This window comes from Microtus pennsylvanicus, chromosome 9 (genome assembly GCF_037038515.1).
Source record: "Microtus pennsylvanicus isolate mMicPen1 chromosome 9, mMicPen1.hap1, whole genome shotgun sequence".
Classification (NCBI taxonomy): Eukaryota; Metazoa; Chordata; class Mammalia; order Rodentia; family Cricetidae; genus Microtus; species Microtus pennsylvanicus.
In genome coordinates, this window is record NC_134587.1 from 60,863,857 (window position 1) to 60,886,710 (window position 22,854).

The 22,854-nt window shown below is 47.8% G+C and overlaps 1 protein-coding gene across 1 annotated transcript in view; it reads right to left on the reverse strand.

Moving 5' to 3' along the window:
• Positions 1 to 2,298, reverse strand: part of Gas6 (growth arrest specific 6) — a 31,897-nt gene extending 29,599 nt beyond the window's left edge. The window contains exons 1-2 of the mRNA XM_075986234.1: positions 2,024 to 2,298; positions 1,609 to 1,775 (exon numbers count right to left, since the gene is read on the reverse strand). Coding sequence (XP_075842349.1) covers positions 1,609 to 1,775; positions 2,024 to 2,102 — 246 coding nt within the window. The 5' untranslated portion in view covers positions 2,103 to 2,298. The remainder of the gene's footprint in view (positions 1 to 1,608; positions 1,776 to 2,023) is intronic.
• Positions 2,299 to 22,854: the final 20,556 nt, after the last annotated feature.

Genomic DNA, 22,854 nt, shown 5'->3' on the forward strand with positions numbered 1-22,854 from the left:
TTGCAAATAAAATTATAATAAAACCGGAGGGACTTGACTCAAGAAGAGCAGCTCCGTGTCCAGGCAGCCAGGAGGGGCCAGCTTGGGCCTGTCTGCCCTGGCAGGCAGGCTGCAGAGGGGCGGGACTCTGTGGCTGGGCGGTGGCCTTCTTGCTTTCAATGCCTGTCACCACAAGCCCTGTCCACACTCTGAATGGCAGAAAGCTCCATGGGACGGTGGAGTGGAAGCAGGCAGAACCAGCCACCTAAGTCCACAGCCCAGGTGACCGAGGACCGGGAGCCCTGCCCTAGACTTGGTAGCTGGACTCATTGGGTCAGGAGCAATCATCATCAAAGCAGGAAAGTGGTGAGGGTATAAAAAGATCAACAATCTGCCCCCATACTGCAGCTGATGCCTGGGGCGGTACCATGGGGGGAGGGGGACACACGGCTTGTCACCTGATCTTGGCTTCCACCCTGGGTAGCAGTGCCAAAGCAGCTCTGGGGACAGCAGCTGTGACGCCGGGCCGGTATCGGAAAAGCAGCTTTGACAGGGATTGCCCTGCCAGCCGATTAGACACGAGTCAAAGCAGAGGCCCTAGCGGCTCGCACAAATCCATCCTTTTATCATGTGATCCTTATTTCATCCCAGAAGAATTCTTTGAAAGGAGAATGCCAGCGGAACCCAGAATTGTGAAATCATATCGATTTGGCAGGTGACAGGAGGTCCTCGGCATCACTAAGGGGACCTGCGAGCTTCAGAGAGCTTCAGAATCCAGACCTTAACCTCGGGCATGCCCTAGTCTGGGGTGTATTCCCCCATGAGCCCTCTCAGCCCTCACAGTCACTGTCTGTGGAGACTCCTGTGCACACACGGACTGCTGGCTGCAGTTGGCTGTGTGCCTGCTCCGTTCCCCAAGGACATTATTAATAGAAGTTTGTCCTGGGCCAGCAGAGCCCTCAGAGAGGCAGGTGCCGGTCCTTCCCTATGCCCCCCCCCCATATGTATGTTCTTTGCACAATTCCAGCCATCGTATTTTTGGATGTGCTGCTGCAAGCAATTCCAGCCTTGAGATCTTTCAATTCCTCTTTCAGGAAAACCCTGGGTCCCTCTGGAGGAAGACCCAAAGAGGAGCTCCACCCCTTACTTCCAATCTAATTTAGGGACAGGGCAACCTGGGAGAAGCCTTTGAGTTTCAAACCACTGTGTCCCTTTCCCGCGGGTGCCTTTTCTTTGGGAATAGGAGAAAGCTTAGTTTGAACAGGCCTTCAGTTTCCCTCAGGCTCCCGCATGGACCTCAGTGGACCCCACTCAAGGACACGCCTCCTCCTGCTCCTGAAAAGGAGAGGACTTGGGGTCACCAGGGGAGCAGGGGCTCAAGAGTGATGATGTGAAAGGGGGTGGGGTGGCACAAGGCTCGGTGTCTAAGAGTTCCAGGGTGCACGCTGCGGAGCGGTCCCCACAAGGATACTCAAGCTTCCAGAAAAGGTTTCTGGATTCCACAGTCTAGGATTCCACAGTCTCCCCGTCCCCCAGACCTGCACAGGGTAGGAGCCAGGACTTGTGACATCCAGAAGCGCGCATTCTGGGACCCGCAGGCCCCACCCTGAGACCTCGGGGCCCGCTCACCGTCTCGGGGTCGTTTTCGAACACCTCTCTGGCTTCCTCCTTGGTGCACACCTCCTCCACGCACTCCCGTTCCAGGTGACCCTGCTTAGCCTCCTCGAAGACTTGGTAGGCGCGGCGCTGCCTGGGCCGCAGGAACTGCGCCGCCTCTCGCGCCCGCAGCAGCACAGCTGCAGAAAGAAGGGTATGCAGTCAACCTGCACCCACTCGGAGGTGGAATGTCTCAGGTCGGGGTTTCGGGGGACCATGATGCCAATGTGTCTGGGATGCTCCGGGACTGAGATGTCTAGAGCACAGAGGTCCGGGACAAGGATGCCTGGGTGACTGGGATACTCCACACCAGGATGCCGAGGTCGGGTGCAGGCCTGGTGCCCCACTCCAGGGGGTGGCGGGGTCTGGGGGCCCGAGCGGTACTCACTGTGGGAAGACTCGGAGGCCAGCAGGAGCAGCAGAAGCGCAGTGCCCAGGGCGGCGGCGGGCCCGGGCGGTGGCGGCATGGCGAGGCCCTGGCCGGGGAGCCGGGCAGCCGGGAACGTGCAGTCAAAGCACCCGGGAGGTTGAGGGAAGCCGCGGATGCCGCGGGACAGGGGATCCGGTCATCCTGGCCAGGCGGCGGTGAAGGTCACATCCCCGCGGAGGCAGCAGAGCCGCAACCGGCGCTCGCTGCGGTTCTGGGCCGAGGAGGCTGCGGATGGGGGCGTGGCTTGGGGCGGGCGGGTGGGGCCTAGCCTGAATGGGGCGGGGCCTTTGGGGGCGGGGCCGAGCTGGGTGAGGCAAGGCTGGCTGTCTAGTTCCACTCCAGTATCCGCAAAGAAATTTCTCTGCCATCCTGGTGTAAATGAAAGGAGAACAAGATCTGGCGCCCTGGTCAGGTGCAATTTGGCTGTCTTCTACCCTCCTCTGCAGACATCGTTTTTGGACTCTTCATCGGGCGCATTTTTTTTTATATTTAAAATCCACGAAAAAATTTACTGAGGTCATTCACCATGGCAAGGAGGTTCACGGTGCAAGTCTATGCCATTCCCTCTGTAATCTGGTTTCCACACAACTCCCTGAAAGCAGCCTTGTGTGTTCTCCAGGGCCAAAGCTTCCTTATCTCTTGTCTCAGAACACTTTGCAAGGTCATAGGCAAACACACACACACACACACACACACCTTGCAGACCAAGCACAGGACGCAGCTATGCAGCAGCTGGCCAAACCCCAAGAGGGGAATCTGCCCAAGACACCCCTACCTCAACATGCTGATGGGAAAAGGCTAGGGAGTCACTCCCTTTCGCTGGGCGAGTGCAACCCAGATTCTTGGAAGCACACAAGGTCATTACTGGAATTCTTTAAGGTCATTCGTTTGAAGGTGGAGTTAACAAATATGTTAATTTCAGAGAAATGAATGTCATGGGAATAATCTTGAAAGGGAATTAAAACTTGACTAGATAAGCCATCTGTGCCTGCTTCCAAATCAGAACCACGGCACTCCCCTGAAACAAAGCCAAATGCTTCAGAAGCCAGAGAGCACCCCAAATTCCCAAGGCTGCTTCAGCCCTATAAACACCATCACGCACTTGGGAAGAATCTTTGCCTTATTAATTTTTTGCTCTTCCTTAGGAAGAAACACTGGTTCCAAAAATGTCATGGGTATTCACGCATCCCTCCACGGGCACACTCCCCGCGAGCCAAGTAGATAGAGAGCTGGCATTTCTGTCCTCCATTTCCCAGGGTTCTAAGTCGGGGTCATGGGAGGCGGTCAAGCAGTTTGCAGGCTCCTGCATGTCAGCTGCAGTTGCCGCCTGTGCACCCGTGGAATTTTGAAGAAGAGACGCAGTTTCCAGTTACTTGAATGACACCCGTACCCTACCTGCATGAAAGGAGGCTTCTCTGGCTTCTAGGGTGTGGCCAGAGCTCAGATGACCAAACTAGATGGCGTCGTCCAGGTCCTCTGGCTCCTTTAAGCCCAGACCTCGGTCCTCTCCACCCCATTTTCAGTACAATCTTTTTACTGAGTACCCCAGTAAAGATGCCTCCCGTTAGACATTTGGTTTAATAAAGTGCATTCGCTTCCTGGTTTTGAGTTGGAAAATGGAGCAAGGAAGAAGCAGATGTGGAGGGCGGTGGACGATTGATGGCAGGGGGTCACTTTAAAATCTTTAAACAAGTTACTGGTACAAAAAAAAAGTTTTCTAGGGCAGAAATGGGAGTGGGTAAGAAACAATCAGATAAGTATTCCATGTTCGATGTGCCCTGAGCTAGGAAAGGCGAGGCAGATGGCTCAGCCCCACACGGCTGGAGGTCCTATGAAGAAGGAAAACAGGTGGTTTCTCCCATCAGGAACAAACTAGGGTGACTTACGGAGATTGGGTGGAGGCAAGGCGTCTGGACAGAACCAGTTCTACATTGCCCCTACTGCCTCTTCTCTGTCCGGACACATTAGCTGTGAACCTTCTGTTTTTGTTTCAAAGCAGTTTTTCCTGGGTGTGGAACAAACCAACATTATGTTTGGTTTCTCTTTGTTTGTGGTTTTGATAGTCTTATCAATACGTGGATAGGCTAGCACGCTAGGTTTTGACATACCTGAGACCTATGTGTATACCCGTGATGCCACTGCAGTCAGAATGACACCACACATCCAAAAAGTGCCCTGGGCCCTTGCCCATCCTTCCTGCTTCTTGTGTCTCTCCTCCTGAGTTCCCATGTTCCAGAAAACAGCTTCTGCTGCTATAGACTCTCCTGTATTTTCTAGCACTGCATCTAAAAGCAAATCTATAGTGTACACATTTTGCTTGGCCTTTTCAACCAGCATATCTTCATTTTTGCTCAGTATATGCCATTGTACGGATATATATTATCTATTGTTTTTTTAAATTGGAAAATAGGCTGTCAAGTGAACTCTTGTGGACCATTTATGCACAGTTATCATACAAGGATATGCTTTCATTTCTTTTGAATTTCATTTTTTTTATTTTAAACAGGAAGTTTATTTAAACAAGACGGCTGATTTGAAGAGAAAACTATCTAGGATCATTTTGTTCAAGAGTAATTTACAGATTGTCCTACATGTAACGGCTAGGTACAAAAGCGTTACAAAATTATCTTTGATCTTACAATGATGAATGAAAAACATTAAAATTCTCCAATTGAACGTTATATTTGAATGTAATTGGCCCCTACAAGCTCATAGGGAGTGGCATATTAGGGGGTGTGGCTTTGTTGGAGTAGGTGTGGCCTTGTTGGAGGAAGTGTGCCACTATGGGGTGACTTTGAGTTCTACTGTGCTCATGATACCTCCCAGTGTTACAGTTCACTTGCTGGTGCCTATAAGATGTAGAACTTTCAGCTGCTTTTTCAGCACCACATCTGCCTGCACACTGCCATGCTTCCTACCATGATGCTAAGGAACTGAACCTCTGAAGCTGTAGCTACCACCTCAATTAAATTTTTTCATTTATAAGAGTTGCCATGGTCATGGTGTCGCTTCAGAGCAATGGAAACCTTGACTAAGACAGTGTGCAAGAATTTTATGTTGTTGGGTTCTTCTGTTAAAAAATGAGAACAAAATAACTTACTGGAATAGACAAACAAGAGCTGCTGAGGGTGCTACTGTTGGAGAAAGAGGGGTAGTTTCCAGAACCATCCCCACCTGATAGCAGCAGAAACAGAACATCGGGGCATTTAGTTTTAAAAAGGAAAAGGAAAGAAATCGCAATATTCTTGTGCACATACGCCCGTTACTTAATGTACAATAATGAGATAGGGACAGGAAAATGGAAGAATAGAAAAAAACTATACTGAAGTAGTCAGGCTGCAGTGGAACCAAATTGTGGCTTTCTAATAAAATTCTGGAGTAAAGTAGCAAGACACCTCCTGTCTGCTGCTGGAACACACCAACCATTTCCTTATTCTCCTTCCCCAACTGTGCAGGTTGACCATTGCCCACCACACTGGAATCTGATCTGCTCCTTGTTAAACCTTGCTGTTCACAGTAGGCTTTCCTTCGTTCACTAAGTGGCATCTGCCTCTTCATCTTCACCTTTGCCATAGAACCATCTGCCTGCCACCTTCAGATTAACACGACCATTCTTCTCAGTCTCTACTCCTTCCTTAGGTTTCTCAGCCGTGGCGCGTGCCAGAGTCTTCTCAGCAGCCACTTCATGGAAGAGTCACCAGGTCCCCACTGAAGGAGCACACAGGCAGCACAGGAGTGGCCGATTGAGGAGGTAGCTTGGACTTTTTTTTTAAACGTTGTTTATTGTGTGTGTGTGTGTGTGTGTGTGTGCATGCATGTGCGTATGCAACCTGTAGAATTCATCTCTCTCCTTTCGTGTGTGTGTGTGTGTGTGTGTGTGTGTGTAGCACATTTACAATCTGTAGGAGTCTCTCCTTGCTCCAACGATGCGAGTCCCAGGAGTTGAGCTTAGATCATCAGGTTTGACTGCAAATGCCTTTACATCCAAGCCATTTCAGCATCCCAGCCTTTACATCAAAGCCATTTCAGCATTCCAGCCTTTACACCTAAGCCATTTCAGCATCCCATGCTCTCATTTCTCTTTGGAAAGGACTTAAGAGCAGAACGGCTGTTTCACGTGGCAGATACTCACTTAACTTTTAAAGAAACTCGAAAGCATTTTCCCAAAGTGATTGCATCGTTTCATGCCCGCTGACAGTACACGAAAGTCCTAGTTCTACACTTCAACAATATTCACCAGTTTTTAAATGTTAGGCATTTTAGTAGATACGCAGAGACATCCCATTGATTAAATTTGAATTTCCCTAACAACGGATGATTTTAAGTGAGGTTTAGTGTGTTTTGCCATCCCAATGACTTCTCTGCTGAAGTGTATGTTCTAATTTCCTTCCTTCCTTACTCCCTCCCTCTTTCCTTCCTGTTTGAGATGTTTGCTTTTCCAATTGTTGTTTCAAGAATTCCTTAAATAATCCAGATAAGGGTGCCTTATCAGATGTGTGGTTTGTAGATATTTATTTCCATCCTGGGACTTGTGTTTCTTTCTATTATTAGAATCGCCTTTCAAAGAGCGGGCTTCTTAAGTTGGAGATAATGCCCCCTTCTTATGCTTTTGGTGTTGTATTTGTCCAGTCTGATGTCATAAAGATTTTATTCTAGGAACTACTTCAAAGGTAAGTTATGTGTTTAGGAACATGATCCATTTTAAATTAGTGATGTTTTATTCAGGTGCATATAATCATTTGGTCATTAATTGTGACTAATAGTGGCTTATAGACAGCATTTTGGTAAATGGTTGCAGTGCAGAGATCTCTGCATGTGTGTATGTATGTGGTAACAGGTGCTGTTGTCTTAGCTCTGCACACTGAAGACTGCATGTGTGTATGTATGTGGTAACAGGTGCTGTTGTCTTAGCTCTGCACACTGAAGACTCTGCATGTGTATGTATGTGGTAACAGGTGCTGTTGTCTTAGCTCTGCACACTGAAGACTCTGCATGTGTATGTATGTGGTAACAGGTGCTGTTGTCTTAGCTCTGCACACTGAAGACTCTGCATGTGTATGTATGTGGTAACAGGTGCTGTTGTCTTAGCTCTGCACACTGAAGACTGCATGTGTGTATGTATGTGGTAACAGGTGCTGTTGTCTTAGCTCTGCACACTGAAGACTGCATGTGTGTGTATGTATGTGGTAACAGGTGCTGTTGTCTTAGCTCTGCACACTGAAGACTGCATGTGTGTATGTATGTGGTAACAGGTGCTGTTGTCTTAGCTCTGCACACTGAAGACTGCATGTGTGTGTATGTATGTGGTAACAGGTGCTGTTGTCTTAGCTCTGCACACTGAAGACTCTGCATGTGTGTGTATGTATGTGATAATGGTGTGCTGTTGTCTTAACTCTGTTTACTGACAACAATTTTACTGCTGGTCTCCTGTATTTGGGGCAGCACTCAATTGATCATACATGCGTGGGTCTGTTTATTGACTCTGTTTTGTTCAATTCATTTCTCTTTAAAGTTAATATCACACTCCCCCCCCAGGACAGGCTATCCTGTAACTTCTGTATAGCCCTGGATGTCCTGGAACTCGCCCTGTAGACCAGGCTGACCTCAAACTCAGAGATCCACCTGCCTCTGCCTCCTGAGAGCTGGGATTTAAGGGATGCCACCACACCTGGCCAATACCATCCTTCTTTATGATAGTAGATTTGCAATAATTGAAGTCAGGTAGTGTGAATATTCAAATGTTCCCTTCTTCCTCAAAATCATTAGTTTATTCTGTTTTCTCATTTACATGTGAATTTTAGAACAGTTCTCCTGAAATGCTGAATTTTAATTGGGCTTACATTGAATCTATAAAGCGTCTTGGAGAGAAAACATTTTTACAGTCTCCCATCTCCTGGTCTGTGGATATGGTCAGCATCTTTTATTATTACACATGCCTTAGATTATCTCAGCAATATTTTACAATACTCAGTGTCAGGAGTGGTGTACAGACAGCAGACCTGTTCCTCGGCATTTCATTCTATTTCAATGTTTTTAGATCTGGAGTAGGGTTTTATTGTGTAGCTCAGGAGACCTCCAACTTGTTGAAAGTGGGTTTTTTTATTTGGCTGTCACTGGCTAGCCTGCAAGCCCCAGAGATGTTCCCATCTCCACCTTCCTGGAGCTGGAATTAAAAGCATTTGACGTCATGCCTGGGTTAAAAAACAAGCAAAGCAAAACAAACTAACAGAAACCACTTTTTTTTTTTTTTTTTTTTTTTTTGGTTTTTCGAGGCAGGGTTTCTCTGTAGCTTTGGAACCTGTCCTAGAACTAGCTCTTGTAGACCAGACTGGCCTCGAACTCACAGAGATCTGCCTTCCTCTGCCTCCTGAGTGCTGGGATTAAGGCGTGTGCCACCACCTCCAGACTCAGAAACCATGTTTTTGTAGGTTCTGGGGATCAAACTCAGACCTTCATGCTTGTATAGCAAAACATTTTCCCAAATGAGCTGTCTATGCAGCGCTAAACTCTTGATCTTCCTTCCTTCATTTCCCCAGTTCTGGCAATATAGGTGTGTACCAACTTGCCTAGTGTGGATCTTTAAAAATTATGTTTTATGTATATGAATGTTTTGCCTGCATGTGTGTCTGTATATGTCTTGTGTGCTTGGTGCCCACAGAGGCCAAAGAGGACGTCAGACCCCTGGAACTAGAGCTTGTGAACTGCCACGTGGATGCTGGGAATTGAACCCTGGTCCTCTGCAGGAGCAGCCAGCGTTCTTCACCTCTCAGACATCTCTCCATCCCATCAAGGATTTTTTGTTTGTTTGCTTTATTTCAGTTTCAATCTCTGATTGCTTAGCATTTAATGTTTATCTTGTATCCTACGACTCTGAGTCCACCAGTGGGTCTATGCTGTTTCCCTGTAGACTCAGGAAGTTTTGCAGAGGTGGTCACCCTCTCCGTAGATAAAGCCTTCCATTTCCTCCTCTGCAACACACACTTTTATTTCTTTTCTTGGCTCATCATACCACCTAGTGACCTCTATTGGAATGCAGAAAGGACAGAGGACATTCCAGTGCCCCAGTCCTTCATCCTTCAGCATGGTGCTGGCTGTGTTTCTCACAGATACCCTTCATCAAGTTGAGAAAGCTCCTATTTATTCTGAGTTTTATGTGAATCTTTCTAAATTAGGGTTGGGACTGGAGAGATGACTTAGTCATTAAAGGTTAGGCTCACAACCAAAAACATAGGGATGGATACTGAAATGATTTAAACACTTCTTCTAGGCTTATTGAGGTGACCATGCTTGTTTTTTTTTTTTTCTTTAACATGTGAGTGGCCTTGATTGATCAAATGTTGAGTGAACCCTGCGTTGCTGGGATGGCCCCACTTGGTTCTGACAAATTATTACTAGTAAATTACTGTTGCTTGCTTGGTAAGAATCCTTATTGTGAGAGGATCGCTCTGGGGTTTCACTAATTTTGTTTATCTAGTGTGATGACCGGCGAACTCTGGCCTCATAGATCAGTGTCCACCCCTTCTGTTTTTATGAAGAATTGTGTTATTTAGTTAACTGATTGCCACTGATTACCAGCAATGCTGGGTAGAACTTGGATTTTCATTGTGGACATGGTTTCACGGGGACATTTGGCTTCTGAGACAGGCGCAGGGCTGCTCTCTCTCTAGGATGTGGTAGGGAGTTTCTTCTTTACTTTGTCAGTTTTTCTCAGGGCACACTCTCCACTGTCACCCTATTCCTCAAAACTGTCATTTCTTATGATTTTCTATTGTTAATTACTCAGGTACTTGAGGACCCTGATATCCTGTCCTGTCCAGAGGCAAAAGTCCCCAGGCACATTTTAATGAACATTTTCCAGCCATTCTTTGCAACCTATTATAGAAATTAATTTAGTGTTTTACTAACCAGTAGATTTAAAAAATAATTTTATTTTATTTTTATGTGCATGAGTGTTCTGCCTGCATATGTGTTTCTCTGTATCACACACATGCCTGGCACACAGAGAAGACAGAAGAGGGCATCAGATCTCTTGGAACTAGAGTTACAGATGGCTATGAATCAGGATGTGGGCACAGGGAATCAAACCCCAATCCTCTGTAAGAGCAAACAATGCTCTTTACTGATGAGCCACCTCTGAGCCCTCTAACCAGTAGATTTTTAAAAGTACAGAAGAGAGAGCCGCAGGGCCATCTCTGTGGGCAGGAATCTCCCGTTTCCACTATATCTGTGCATGTGTGTGTGATGACCAGGCTGTACTACTGTGCTAACCTTTGTGAATGAAGTGGTCTGGTCACTCGAAGGCGACAGTCCTTGTGAAGAATGTCCCACAGCTCTAGGTACCAACGCATTCGGCTTTTACAGGGCGTTCTCTGTAACAGCGGTAGAATCCAGAATTCTGGCCCCAGAACTGAGATACTTCTGTTCACTCTGTCCTCCTGGAGCCTTCTTTACAGCCTGACAACCAATAATGAGATTTTCCAGCCAAATATCCTCAGAGAAGAAACTTTATGGAGCGCTGTACTGATTTCCCAACAGGATACAGTTTTTAACTCCCAGTCTAACCTGCTTGCTGTAGCCAGGTTGATTGCAGTTTACCACACACATAGTCCTGATCCTGGATCCTCGGCCTCATGTGTTTGAGAACAAAAGGGATGAGACAAGAGGAAAGTGTTCTGGTGCTGGTGGGAGCTCTCCAGCTCTTCCAACTGTTGCCTGTTTAGACTTTTGAAAGCCATTTTTGCTTTTCACACCCAGGTTTCCTTAGGCAAAGAGAGGTGTAAGCCATGCCCTTGTTTAGGGTGCAGTGTGAAAACAGAGGTACCAAGTATGAAGTCCTTGGCGTGTGGAAATGGAGACTTTACACCCACTCACTCCCCAGTCCTGCTGCAGCCAGCAGAGCCCCGTCAGCAGCGGCACAGTGGTGTCCCAACTCCAGAGCAGCAGATGACCAGCAGCTCTCTGTTGAGGGCAGGGTCTAGGATACTAGGAACTGGTCTGCCTATACTATGCCTAGCTAGGTACACCCATACTCCAGTCTACCACAAAGATGGTGCTATGCGATGAAGATGTGTGTCCTTCTGTTCAATTCTTACTCAGACTGATGGTGCCACTGGTGGGGCCACCAGGGTTGGATTGGGGTAAGGGTAGGTCGTGAGGGTGGAGCTCCTGATGGGATTGATGCCATATGAGAAGAGGCAGGGGACTTGAGTGATCCTTCTCCATCACATGAGGGCCCACCAAGACGTACCTGCCTCACCTCTAAACTTAGACCTGCTGTTCGTGGAAGCCCCCACACCTCATCTCCTGACTTCTTGACCGTGGGCTTTTAGCCCTAAGCACTGTGAGAATGACACTCAAGTCACGTCGTCTGAGATCTTTTGCATCAGTGGTCCACACTAAGACAGCAGAAAGCTCTGGAGCTTCACGTCTCCGGAAGGGCGGCACAGGCTGGTGGGAGGAAGGTGGACCATGAGCCCAGCTAGCCCTAATGATGAGCAGATCTGGAGACCTGGGACAGGATGAAGAAGTGGGACCACGAAGAATAAATGCCACGAAGAATAAATCTGCAGAGTCTGGAAGAGTGTGAGAGGAAGGAGAAGTCATAAACGGCATCCACCTGCATCGGTCGTTTCATCAAAGTACTGAAAATAGAGGCCAAAGGCGATCTGGGGAGGGGGATATGAGAAAACGGTTGTGCCTTGTAGGGCCCCAGCCGAGGAACGTAATTTAAACACAGACTGGCTGGGGCCAAGTCAGAGCAGCAGGCGGAGCCCTTAGCCAAAGGCGGAGGGGCAAACAGCAGCAGGGAGAAGGTCAGTCCAAGAGAGGTGGGGAAGATGGTTGATATCCCAGGATGTGTGGCCCACCCTGCTGAGGTCCCTCAGTCAGGTGCACTGTGCCCAAAGTTTCCTGAGGGACTTGCCCAAGACAGAGACATTGATTACAACTTTCGGAGAAAAAGAGAGAGTCCAGACTACTGACTGCTGCTCTCCAGGCAGGGACCCAGGGCAGAAAAAATATCACCTAAGGGATGGAAGGAGCACCGTGTGTGGCCCAAGGGCAAGGGACAGAAGCAAGCTCTCTCATCTGGCCCTTAAGGGAGCTGAGCTATGGCCCCAGACTTTATGTCACACGCCTAATAAAACCTCTTACACCTATGCTACCAGGGAGAGGAAACTGGCCTTTTACCGCATTTTCGTACATCGAAATTTTTTCCTAATGTCCATGTATTTCACTCTAACAACCATGATTTAATGGGGCAGCTCTGAGAATGAGCTTTGTGTCTCCTGCAGAGGGAGCATTTTATAGCAACTGGGGCAGGCTAGTCACAATAGGAGCAGCAGGCCTAAGCCCCCAGTAGCCTACAGAGACTCCAAGCAGCTGCCCATGGCTCTCCAGTGCGCCGGTGACTAGTGCAACTGTGGCCTTGGACTGTAAAGGCCCACTGATGATGGGGAGTGAGTGGCAGCCTTGCTCTCCTGTGCGGCGGCCCTCGGAGGTCTTTGAAGAGTTACCACGTAGGAAAGGAAACCATCTGTGGAGAGGACCAAGGAGTCCTGTGGTTCTCATGGTCAGATTTGGAAGCAATTTTGACTTTTCTGGCAAAACCATTAAGGAATATGAATTCTGGGCTCCCACACGGTGATCAAGGTCACTTGTGGGTTTCTGGGACAGAAGCACAGGTGAAGATGTCCTTGCAAAGTCCCTTGGCCTAAAGTTCGGCTTTTTACTTACAGTTTGTATAACAGAAATACATGGCAGAATTACAAAGAAGACCCGCAGCCCCGGCCCAGATGCCTCCCTCTGACCAGAAACACTGACAGCTGTGCTCAGCCCTGGCCTTGTGATCTGGAAGAAAGGGATGATGTCCACAGGCTGCAAGGGCTTACTCTTCTCTGTCTATGTCCATGTGGGGAAGGACTCAGGGCCCCCGGCACAGGCATTGCGTGGAGTTGCACTGAATCAGAAATGTCCTTCATGGCCAGTTGGAGGCCATCCTGGCTTGAACTGAGCCTGTAGTGATCCAGCCACACCACCTGATAAAGACAGTGCCCACAGGGATCAAGCCCTGGGTTAAGAATGTAGCCCAGCCGACAGGAAAGCCGTCAGACTGGCGTGGGCATCTCCTGTCAGAGGCTGTGGTTTGCTGATGTCTTATGTTAAGCAAACTGATGAGCTTTGCATTCATTGGCTTAGAAAAAGGAACCTGGCTCCCCGCAGAGCAGGAAGAGGCCTACAAATATTATTTTGGAGGATATCCAAGGCATTTGCAGCAATTGTACACATCTTTGGAACTGACACAGCTACTTTGGTGTAACTGTTTTTTTTTTTAACCTTCTAGAATGGACAGTCAGCTCTAGGCTGCTCCAGGACAGCCCAGCTCTGTTCGCTAGACCAATGTGCCCTTGTGGACACTGGCTTTGTGAATGTCAATGCTCTGGGGCAGCCAAGTGGTCCATTTATTGGGGGAGGGTCTTAAAAGAGTAGAAATTCATTCTGTCAGTCCTATTCCCCCAAAGCCTAAAGTCAAGAAAGCCTGTATCTCCCAAGATGTCCTTTCTGTCTCTCCAGCTCCATCCATCCAAGTGTCTCTGTGTTCTTGGTCGCACACTTGGTCTCTGCCTCTTTTAGAGTTCCGTGTCTGCACCTGGCTCCCCTCTGCCCAAAGAAGCAGGCCTACTGGATTGGTGCCAGTTTTACCCGAGTGTGAGCTCACTTTAACTAATTACCTCTGCAAGGACCCCGTTGTGAGATGTCAGCTTGAAGTTCTGAGGGTTAGTAACAACTGGTGAACTAGGAAAGACTCATGGGAGCTGGCCTTCCCTGCTGGCCTCTAAGGTAGGATCCATACCTGTGTCTCCTGGGGGTGGTTGGGATGGAACTGGACGGTCCCCTGGGTGCTATCGCTCTGCAGCTGCCATGCCCTGGTCTGTCTTTCCTTCTCAGGGACAGAAGCTTTATGATCCTTAAACTAGGCCCTCACGCACACAACATGAACTGTGGAAAAATTACCAACTTGGTTGTTCGTTAATAGAGGAGGCAGAAAGCAGATAGGACGGGTTTCAGAGGTGATTTAAGGAATGAATGGCTTCTTCAGATTCAAAAAGGGACAGGAGAACCAGATCACCGGGTCAGGCACAAAAGGAGTCTCCGTCCTTTGATGACATTGGATGTATGGGGACACGGCCCATATGCTTATTGACTCTTGTGGGCAAACACTGAGTGCCTCTTTACTGGAAAAGGCCTGTGGATTAATGTGTAACTAGAGTCACCAAGTATTCAGATCAAGCAGCAAGGTGAACAAGGGCACCTGCCAGGTGACAAACATCCTGGTAGGGCTGGGGATAAGGCTGTGCCTTGTGCTCCCTGACCTGCTTTCTCAGTCAGGGATATTTTCCAGACGGACACGAGTGTCACTCTACCTGAGAGGCCATTGTCCCTGCCACACAGTATTTTTGGAGAACTTTTCCCCATGCTGGATGTCCTCTGTGTCCTTTGTGACATAACTGTTCCTTCCAGACAAGAAAAGAACATTTCCAGATTAAATTCATTAGCCATAAATTCTGTTTTTCAAATTTACTTTATGTGTGTGGGTGTTTTTCCTGCATGTATGTCTGTGTACGATGTTTGTGCCTGATCCCACAGAGGCCAGAAGAGGGCAACAGAACCCCAGAAACTGATTGGAAACGACTGTGTGTGTGCCGAGAATCCAAACAGAGTCTTCTGGAAGAGCAGCCAGCGCTGTTAACCACTCAACCATCTCTCCACCCCCACCCACAAATTCTTGATATACAAATTTTACAATGTGCCGATTTCCCTGGCAAATTCAATACAGGTGCACACGGAAACACCCCTGGAGACCACTCATGTCCCCAAATGGCCCCTGGGGTGCATTTGCTCTTTATAAGGAATCGGGGCTTCTTGTGAAAAATGCTATTGGAAGCTCAGGCACGGAAAAGGCTGCATCCAAAGTCTCGCATGGCACGTTAATTTGACATCACATGACAATCACATTCTCAGGGTGTACCAGCCGACCAGCCTGCATCACATCTGCAGTGTACACTGGAACTCCTGTATCCAGACAGGGTAGAAGAAAGGTGTGACCAGATGTCTTCTAAGCCCTGCTTATCCTCCACCCTGGAGGGATGCAGCACATTACCCAGGTCTAGATCCCTTTGTAGAATTTGTTCCTCTGAGACTTCTCTAAGAGAAAGGTGACCTCAACAGCATCCTTAAATCCTTTAGAGGCAGAATGTCACTCCTGAGCCCTGCGACTTACAAAATGAGAGACTCAGGTATGACATCAGCAGGAGCAGATCTGGCCAATAATGGAAACTGCTCATCAATCTTTTGGGTCCTTTAACAGCCAGCGTTTGTCACCAGGGAGAGTGGCAGGCAACTTGGATATAGAGGTCATTTGATCCAGACCTGGAACCTGTCCCGTCTCCTTGGATGACCAGTACCTAAGTTCTCACAAAGAGGCAGGTCTGGAGCTATGGATTGAAGGCTGAGCCGTGGGCTCACCAAACTCCTTAGAGAAGCTCACAGCCTCCAGCACTACTGAGAAATGTCCCTGAAAAAAATGTCTCTTGTTGAAGAGCAACAAGACTGAGGGACGGGGTCATGGTGACCATATGGGATTGGCAACTTTGAAAAGATGCCGAGAAATGAATTCCATATTTTCAGAAGCCATTGTGTGCCAGCTCTTCTCTGTTACCAACCACGGTTTAGATGTGACCCTGGTCAGTTCAGTGGCAGGGCTAGGGTAAGCCATAGCCGCTGTGATATAAGACACACAATGGAGATGCTGCGGGATGGCTCAGGGTGACCTTGACCGTCCCCACGACTCACTCCCACTCTCTGACAGCCAATGTTCCAATCCTGTCTCACTTGCTGGCTGGCTCCGGAGGGCACCTCGCCTGCCCTTGGCCACACGCCAGCCCTACCACATGCTGTCCTGACTCAGCAAGGCTGGCATCAGCCCATGCTGCACAGTGTGTGTGTGTGTGTGTGTGTGAGAGAGAGAGAGAGAGAGAGAGAGAGAGAGAGAGAGAGAGAGAAGAGAGAGAGAGAGAGAGAGAGAGAGATTATATTTTTATATTTATTTGTCTGTCAGGGCTGCAAAGCTCAAGAGCTGAATTGTGACTGAGGTCTCAGATTTGGCTTCTCATTTCTGTCTCTGAAACTTGGGGATAGACTAACAGAGGTACTGTAAACTCAAGGGCGGTTGGCGTCCGTGACACTGTGGGATGTTATAGAGGAAGCAAGGTGGTATTGCCAAAGGAGAGGGGCAGTAATAAAGATTTATATTTGTTTGACACTGTGGACTTGGCCTTTACATCTCAAGACGGACCGGTCTCTGGGCTCAGGTGTTGGTGCTGAAGAAGGTGGAGCCACTGTGCTGTAGAGCCCTGCAAGGAGAAAGGGCGCTGGGTGCTTTCTCTTATGCCTGCAGTTGAGAACAGGTACTCGGCCACAGCAGAACGAGAATGTTCACGGAAGGTGTTCCTGCCCAGCTTTTCTCGGCTTTTCTGTGCATGCGATGTGGGATTCTAAGACATTACCTCCTCTGTATACACGGCAGTGGTGTGTGTGTGTGTGTGTTGTGTGTGTGTGTGGTGTGTGTGTGTGTGTGTTGTGTATGTGTGTGAAGCACGGTTAATAAAAACTCAGGGTCAGAAATAATTGGGGTCCAACCAGAAGACCCAAAAAGCAAAACAGCCAGTCACTGGCTCTTACCTCTACTTCAGTCTGAAATGGCGATCCTGCCTCCAGGAATCTCAGAATGAGACTGTGACTGACAGCTGTTCCCCCCTCATCTTATATTCCTCTCAATGGCTGGGATCAAAGGCGTGCACCACCTGATTTCTATGGCAACTAGGGTGGCTACTGGGATTAAAGGTGTGTGTTATCGTAACCTGGTCTGTAAGGCTGACCAGTGGGACTGTTTTCCTCTCAGATCTTCAGGCAGTCTTTATTAAAATACAGTTGAAATGCCACCACGTGTGCATCCCAGATGTCTGATCAGTGGCCCCTGCCTCAGGACAGCTATGTCATATTTTGTGACTGGACATGGGACACTCGGAGTGGGTGTGGGTAGTTAAACCCTGAGGAGAGACAGGAGGCAGGTGTAGCCCAGCATCTCTAAGACAGCTGTCTGAAGCCCATCATGTGTCCCGTATTCCTGAACTCCTTGTAAAACAGCAAGTCATGGTTGACGAGCTGATGACATCCATTTTATGGAAGAGGACAAAGACGATAGGACTAGGAGACAGATGTGAGTGTGTGTGCGTGTGTGCGCGCGTGCGCGCGCGCGTGTGTGTGTGTGTGTGTGTGTGTGTGTGTGTGTGTGTGCGCGCGCGTGCGTGCGCCTGAAATGGATGTCAATACACAGCAGAAATTCCTGCGGGTGAACCCCCACAGTGAGGGGGCTACACACTGGCCTCACGGCTCAAGGATACCTTGTCTGTGGAGCCTGGGAACCAGAGGCTGGACTCCCAGCTCCAGCAGCTTGCTAGTCTATAACCAGGGCACCATGCTCACACACGGAGAATTTGTTGTGAAGCTCTCGGACAGAAAAGAAAACAGAGGCCCCACAATGGCCCATGTGCCTCACTTCTACTGTCATGCTAGCCGTCTACACACACACACACACACACACACACACACACACACACACACACACACCTGTCTCAAATGCCACAGCATGGCATAATAACATTGTGTTCAGAAATTTCTTAGAAAACAATTGTGAAGAAGAGCACGGGAACTCCTCCACCACCTTGATCCTACATCTGCACCGGAAATAAGGGAGGATTCAGAAGCCCAGGTAGCGGGCTGGGCTCCTGGTGGCCCACTGCCCCTCCTCACTGCTCTTCTTGGGGGCTATAGGACTTTCTACCTTCTTCCTTTGTTCTTCTGACTCTTCTGACTCTCCAGGCTGGGAGTAGGCTAACTGTATGGGCCACCCCTCAACGCTTGTTCTGTCTCTTGGGCCTATGGGTCCCATGTCTTGCCTGTAGTGTGGCCCATTTGGTGGAAGCCATGTGCCAGCGTATCGTCTGCTGCTCCTGTGGGGTATAGGGCCTAGAACGCCCTTTGTGCTCCATTGCATCTCTGCATAGCTGCAAAGCAAGGCTGGTTTCTGTCCTGTCTCACCAGCTGAACTGCTTCCCTTAACGGTTTGATCTCCTGCCTATTCACCAGCTTCCGTAAAGGTAAGTTCTCAGCATCTCCAAAGGTGACCTGTGTTGTTGCCTTCTTCAGCAACTTCGATACAGGATTATAATATAAGCAGCTCATAGCTTAAAGAGCAATTAGATTGCTAAGCCATGCTTTTGCTAAAGTTCAGGAAATTTCTAAAATTTCCCTTTAAAGGCAAACTTAAATTTAAAAGATTAATTTTATGAATGCATTATTTGTAGAAATTCTTTAATGGTTCCTAGGCTTTGCCCCATATGACATGTCCATATATTTTGTCAATATTGAGAAGGGTTAATTTTGCTATTGGGATAATAGTTATCATTCAATATTAATACACTGCAGATAGGTAGCATATTTTGTTGTAAATAATTCTATGAGATTAGATGTTTCAGTATCTGTTTATCAGGATTTTATGTTTTTCTAAGATAGTCATTTTCCTACTGATTGCGTTGGACTTGTAACCTCTTAAGAATTTTGTCTTACCAGGGAGCCTGCATGGGACTGACCTAGGAACTGCATATATGTGACAGTTGCGTAGTTTGGTCCTCTTATGGGACTCCTGACAGCAGGAACAGGTGCTGTCTCCAATTCCTTTACAGGCTTTTGGGACCTACTCCTTATACTAGGTCACCTTGCTCAGCCTTAACACATGGGGACGCGCTTAGTCTTACTGCAACCTAATATGCTTGTTTTGTTGATACTCATGGGAGACCTGCCCTTTCCTAAACAGAAATAGAGGAGGAGTGGATTGGTGTGGGGAACCGAGGAGGGGGAGGAGGGATTGAGAGGAGAGGAGGACGGGGAAGCTACAGCTGGGATGTAAAATGAATAAATAAATTTATTTTAAAAAAGAATTGTGTCTAAACAGAGTCAGGGTTTTCATAAGTATCTGTTTATTAGCAATGTTTTTAAATGACCACTTTATAAGCAACTAATTTTAGGTGGCTTTAGCACATCTGACCCTATGGCTCTGTGACTGAAAATGTGTGGATAACATTTGTGTGTGAGCTTTATGCACTGGGCAAAGTTTGTAGGGTTAAGTATATTATATAATAGTATGATGATATATTAATATAATATTTTTTGTTGTTTTTCAAGGCAGGGTTTCTTTGTATATCTCTGGATGTCCGAGAACTCACTCTGTAGAGCAGGCTGGCCTCTAACTCATAGAGATCTACCTGCCTCTACCTCCCGAGTTCTGGGATTAGAGGCAAACAGGTTTTATTGGTACTAACTCCTTTACATTTTCTCACCCGCAACACACACACACACACACACACACACACACACACACACACACACACACACAGAGGCATATACACACACGCATGCACAAATGCATCCCACAGAGTAAGGTCTGACTAACTAGAACTGACCTCATCCTGGTGACAAGAGACAGATAAAAGCACAAGGTAGATAATCAGCAATATCTTTAGAAAAAATTGATCAGAGATACGGCAGGAAAATTTCTAAATCAAAGTCGCACCGGGCGTTCTGATGCCTGCCTCTAACTCTAGCAGGTGGGAGGTTGACACAGGAGAGTGGTAAGTTTGAGGCCAGCCTGGGCTTCATGACAAGATATCTCAGTGCCAACCACAAAGACCAAGTCACTTGTGCCAGCCCTTCCAAACGTAACGACATCCGAGAGGTGGTGGAGAAGTGGTCCTTACACATGGTCACCTCACAGCAACGGAAGTGCCTGTTAACTAATTGTATTGCTTGTGCTCTTTCAGACACAGGCACATTTCAGGAAATTTCACACCGAGTCCCTCAAGACTGAGATGGTTTAGCAGGAAAGGACACTGTCACCAAGACTGACGCTTGAGCTCAATCCTCAGAACCACATGGTGGGAGAGAACCGACCGATGGCTCCCGCAGGTCGTTCTCTGACCTCTACACATTCACCTTGGCATGCACAAACTCTAAATATATAAATAGATAGACAAATCGTAACATTTTTAAAAGACTGAAGTAGAAAGATGAAGAATGGGCAATTGTTCCTGGCAGAACAGAGACATCCTGAAGGCAGACATTTTGCCCTTTTACTATCAGACGGTTGAAACAATGGCTTCCAACAAGCTGGAATTTCCCCAGGAATCTCACGCTGGGAGAAGGAAAAGAATGACGTTTGATGCCAGTGAGAGGCAGAGCTTGTCTCTCAGAAAGAGGTTTCACACACTCCTGACAACCCGTCCATCTGCACAGAAGAGAATGGAGCTGAGACAAGGATGGGCCAGTGATGGGCAGGACCACACCTTGACTGAGCTACTGAGTTCTATGCACTTCTAGCTCTCTTTGAACTTAAGCCTCACATCAGAACTCTGAAGACACACTTAGCATCTGTATGCGTTCCTCTTCCCAATGTGGCCACACTAAGTACATCTCCTCTCTCTGTCTTTCACTATTACTTGTCTGTTCAATTGGTGTGTTGAGGACGGGTAGCTGAGTCTAGCTCATTAGGAATGGCTAAGAGGTTCTTTAACTTCTCTGAGGCCGGACCCAGGAGAAGACAGCCAGGCTTGCAAAGGGTAGACTGTTTATTAGGAAACCCAGGGGTCCTGAGCCCGAGGAATGTTGACAAAGAGCCCAGCACTCTCTTGTGAAATCTGTACTTAAGGAGTCTCACAGAGGAAGGAGACAGTTTGAGCCACCTGTGGAAGGTCCTTCATAAGTCTGACATGTCTTTCCTGCTCTTGGACCACCCAGGCCCCATCTGCCTGGTGCTTCTGTACCATCTGTTTCATGCAAGGATGCTATTCTCCTTGAGATGCCTGTGGACTATACAGGATGAGTGTTGTAGTCAGGGCTTCTACTGCTGTGACTAAATCTCATGATGACAAAGCAAGTTATTTGGCTTACACTTCCACATTGCTGTCTATCACAGGAAGTCAGGACAGGAGCTCAAACAGGATAGGATCCCAGATGCAAAGATCATGGAGAGGAACTACTTACTGACTTGCTTCCCATGGCTCAGCCTGCTTTCTTAAAGAACCCAGGACCACCAGCCCAGAGATGGCACCACCCACCATAGGCTGGACCCTCCCCCATTGATCACTAAATGAGAAAATGCCTTACAGCTGGATCTCATGGAGGCCTTTCCTCAACTGAGGATCCTTCCTTTAATGACTCTAGCTTGTGTCAAGATGACATACAAAACCAGACAGTACAACTGACCCCTTGTCAACTGGACACACAAACACATCACTATTAAGCCATATCCCTTCCTTTCTTATACATCCCCAAGATCTCACATTAAAATCATAATTTTAAAAGGACCACAGTCCTTACAAATTTGGTTTTTAAAATTTCAGTCTCTTTAAAATATCCAATCTCGGGCCTGGAGAGATGGCTCAGAGGTTAAGAGCACTGGCTGCTCTTCCAGAGGTCTTTTTTTTTTATTAATTTATTTATTTATTAAGGATTTCTGCCTCCTCCCCGCAACCGCCTCCCATTTCCCTCCCCCTCCCCCGATCAAGTCCCCCTCCCTCATCTGCTCAAAGAGCAATCAGGGTTCCCTGACCTGTGGGAAGCCCAAGGACCGCCCACCTCTATCCAGGTCTAGTAAGGTGAGCATCCAAACTGCCTAGGCTCCCCCAAAGCCAGTAAGTGCAGTAGGATCAAAAACCCACTGCTAAATAAGAAGGTGAATCCAAAGACAAACACATAGGCATCCTCATGAATATTAACCTTCATCAGGCGATGAAAGGAGACAGAGACAGAGACCCACATTGGAGCACTGGACAGAAATCTCAAGATCCAAATCAGGAGCAGAAGGAGAGAGAGCACGAGCAAGGAACTCAGGACCGGGAGGGGTGCACCCACACACTGAGACAATGGGGATGTTCTATCGGGAACTCACCAAGGCCAGCTGGCCCGGGTCTGAAAAACCATGGGATAAATCCGGACTAGTTGAACATAGCGGACAATGAGGAATACTGAGAACTCAAGAACAATCGCAGTGGGGTTTTGATCTTCCAGAGGTCTTGAGTTCAATTACCAGCAACCACATGGTGGCTCACCACCATCCATAATAAGATCTGGTGCCCTCTTCTGGCCTTCAGGCAGACATGCAGGCAGAACATTGTATATATACTAAATGTAAAAAAAAAATCCAATTTCTTTTAAAAGTTCAAGTCTTTCATCTGTGGGCTACTTTAAAAATCAAAGTTATACCTTCTTCAAGAAGGAAGAACCAAGGCACCACCACAATCTGAACCAAACAAAATGAAACTCCAACAGTATAAAGAACTCAATGTTCAATTATCTGGGATTTACTCATGATTTTCTAAACTCCTCCAAGGCCCTCGGTCACTTCTCCAGCTCTGCCCTCTGCAGCACACACAGCTTGTCTTCTGGGCTCCGGATGAGTCCACTCCACTGCCGCTGCTGTTCTTGGTGCTCACCCCGTGGTATTGGCATCTCCAAAACACTGGGGTCTCTGCTGCAACTGGGTTGCACTTTCACCAATAACCTCTTTAGATTCCTCATGGGGCCAAGGTTCAACTTCTTTGCATGACCCCGTCAGTCCTGGGCCTTCAACTGCCACTGAGACTATACCTTCTCCAGTGGCCTCTCACAGTGCCAAG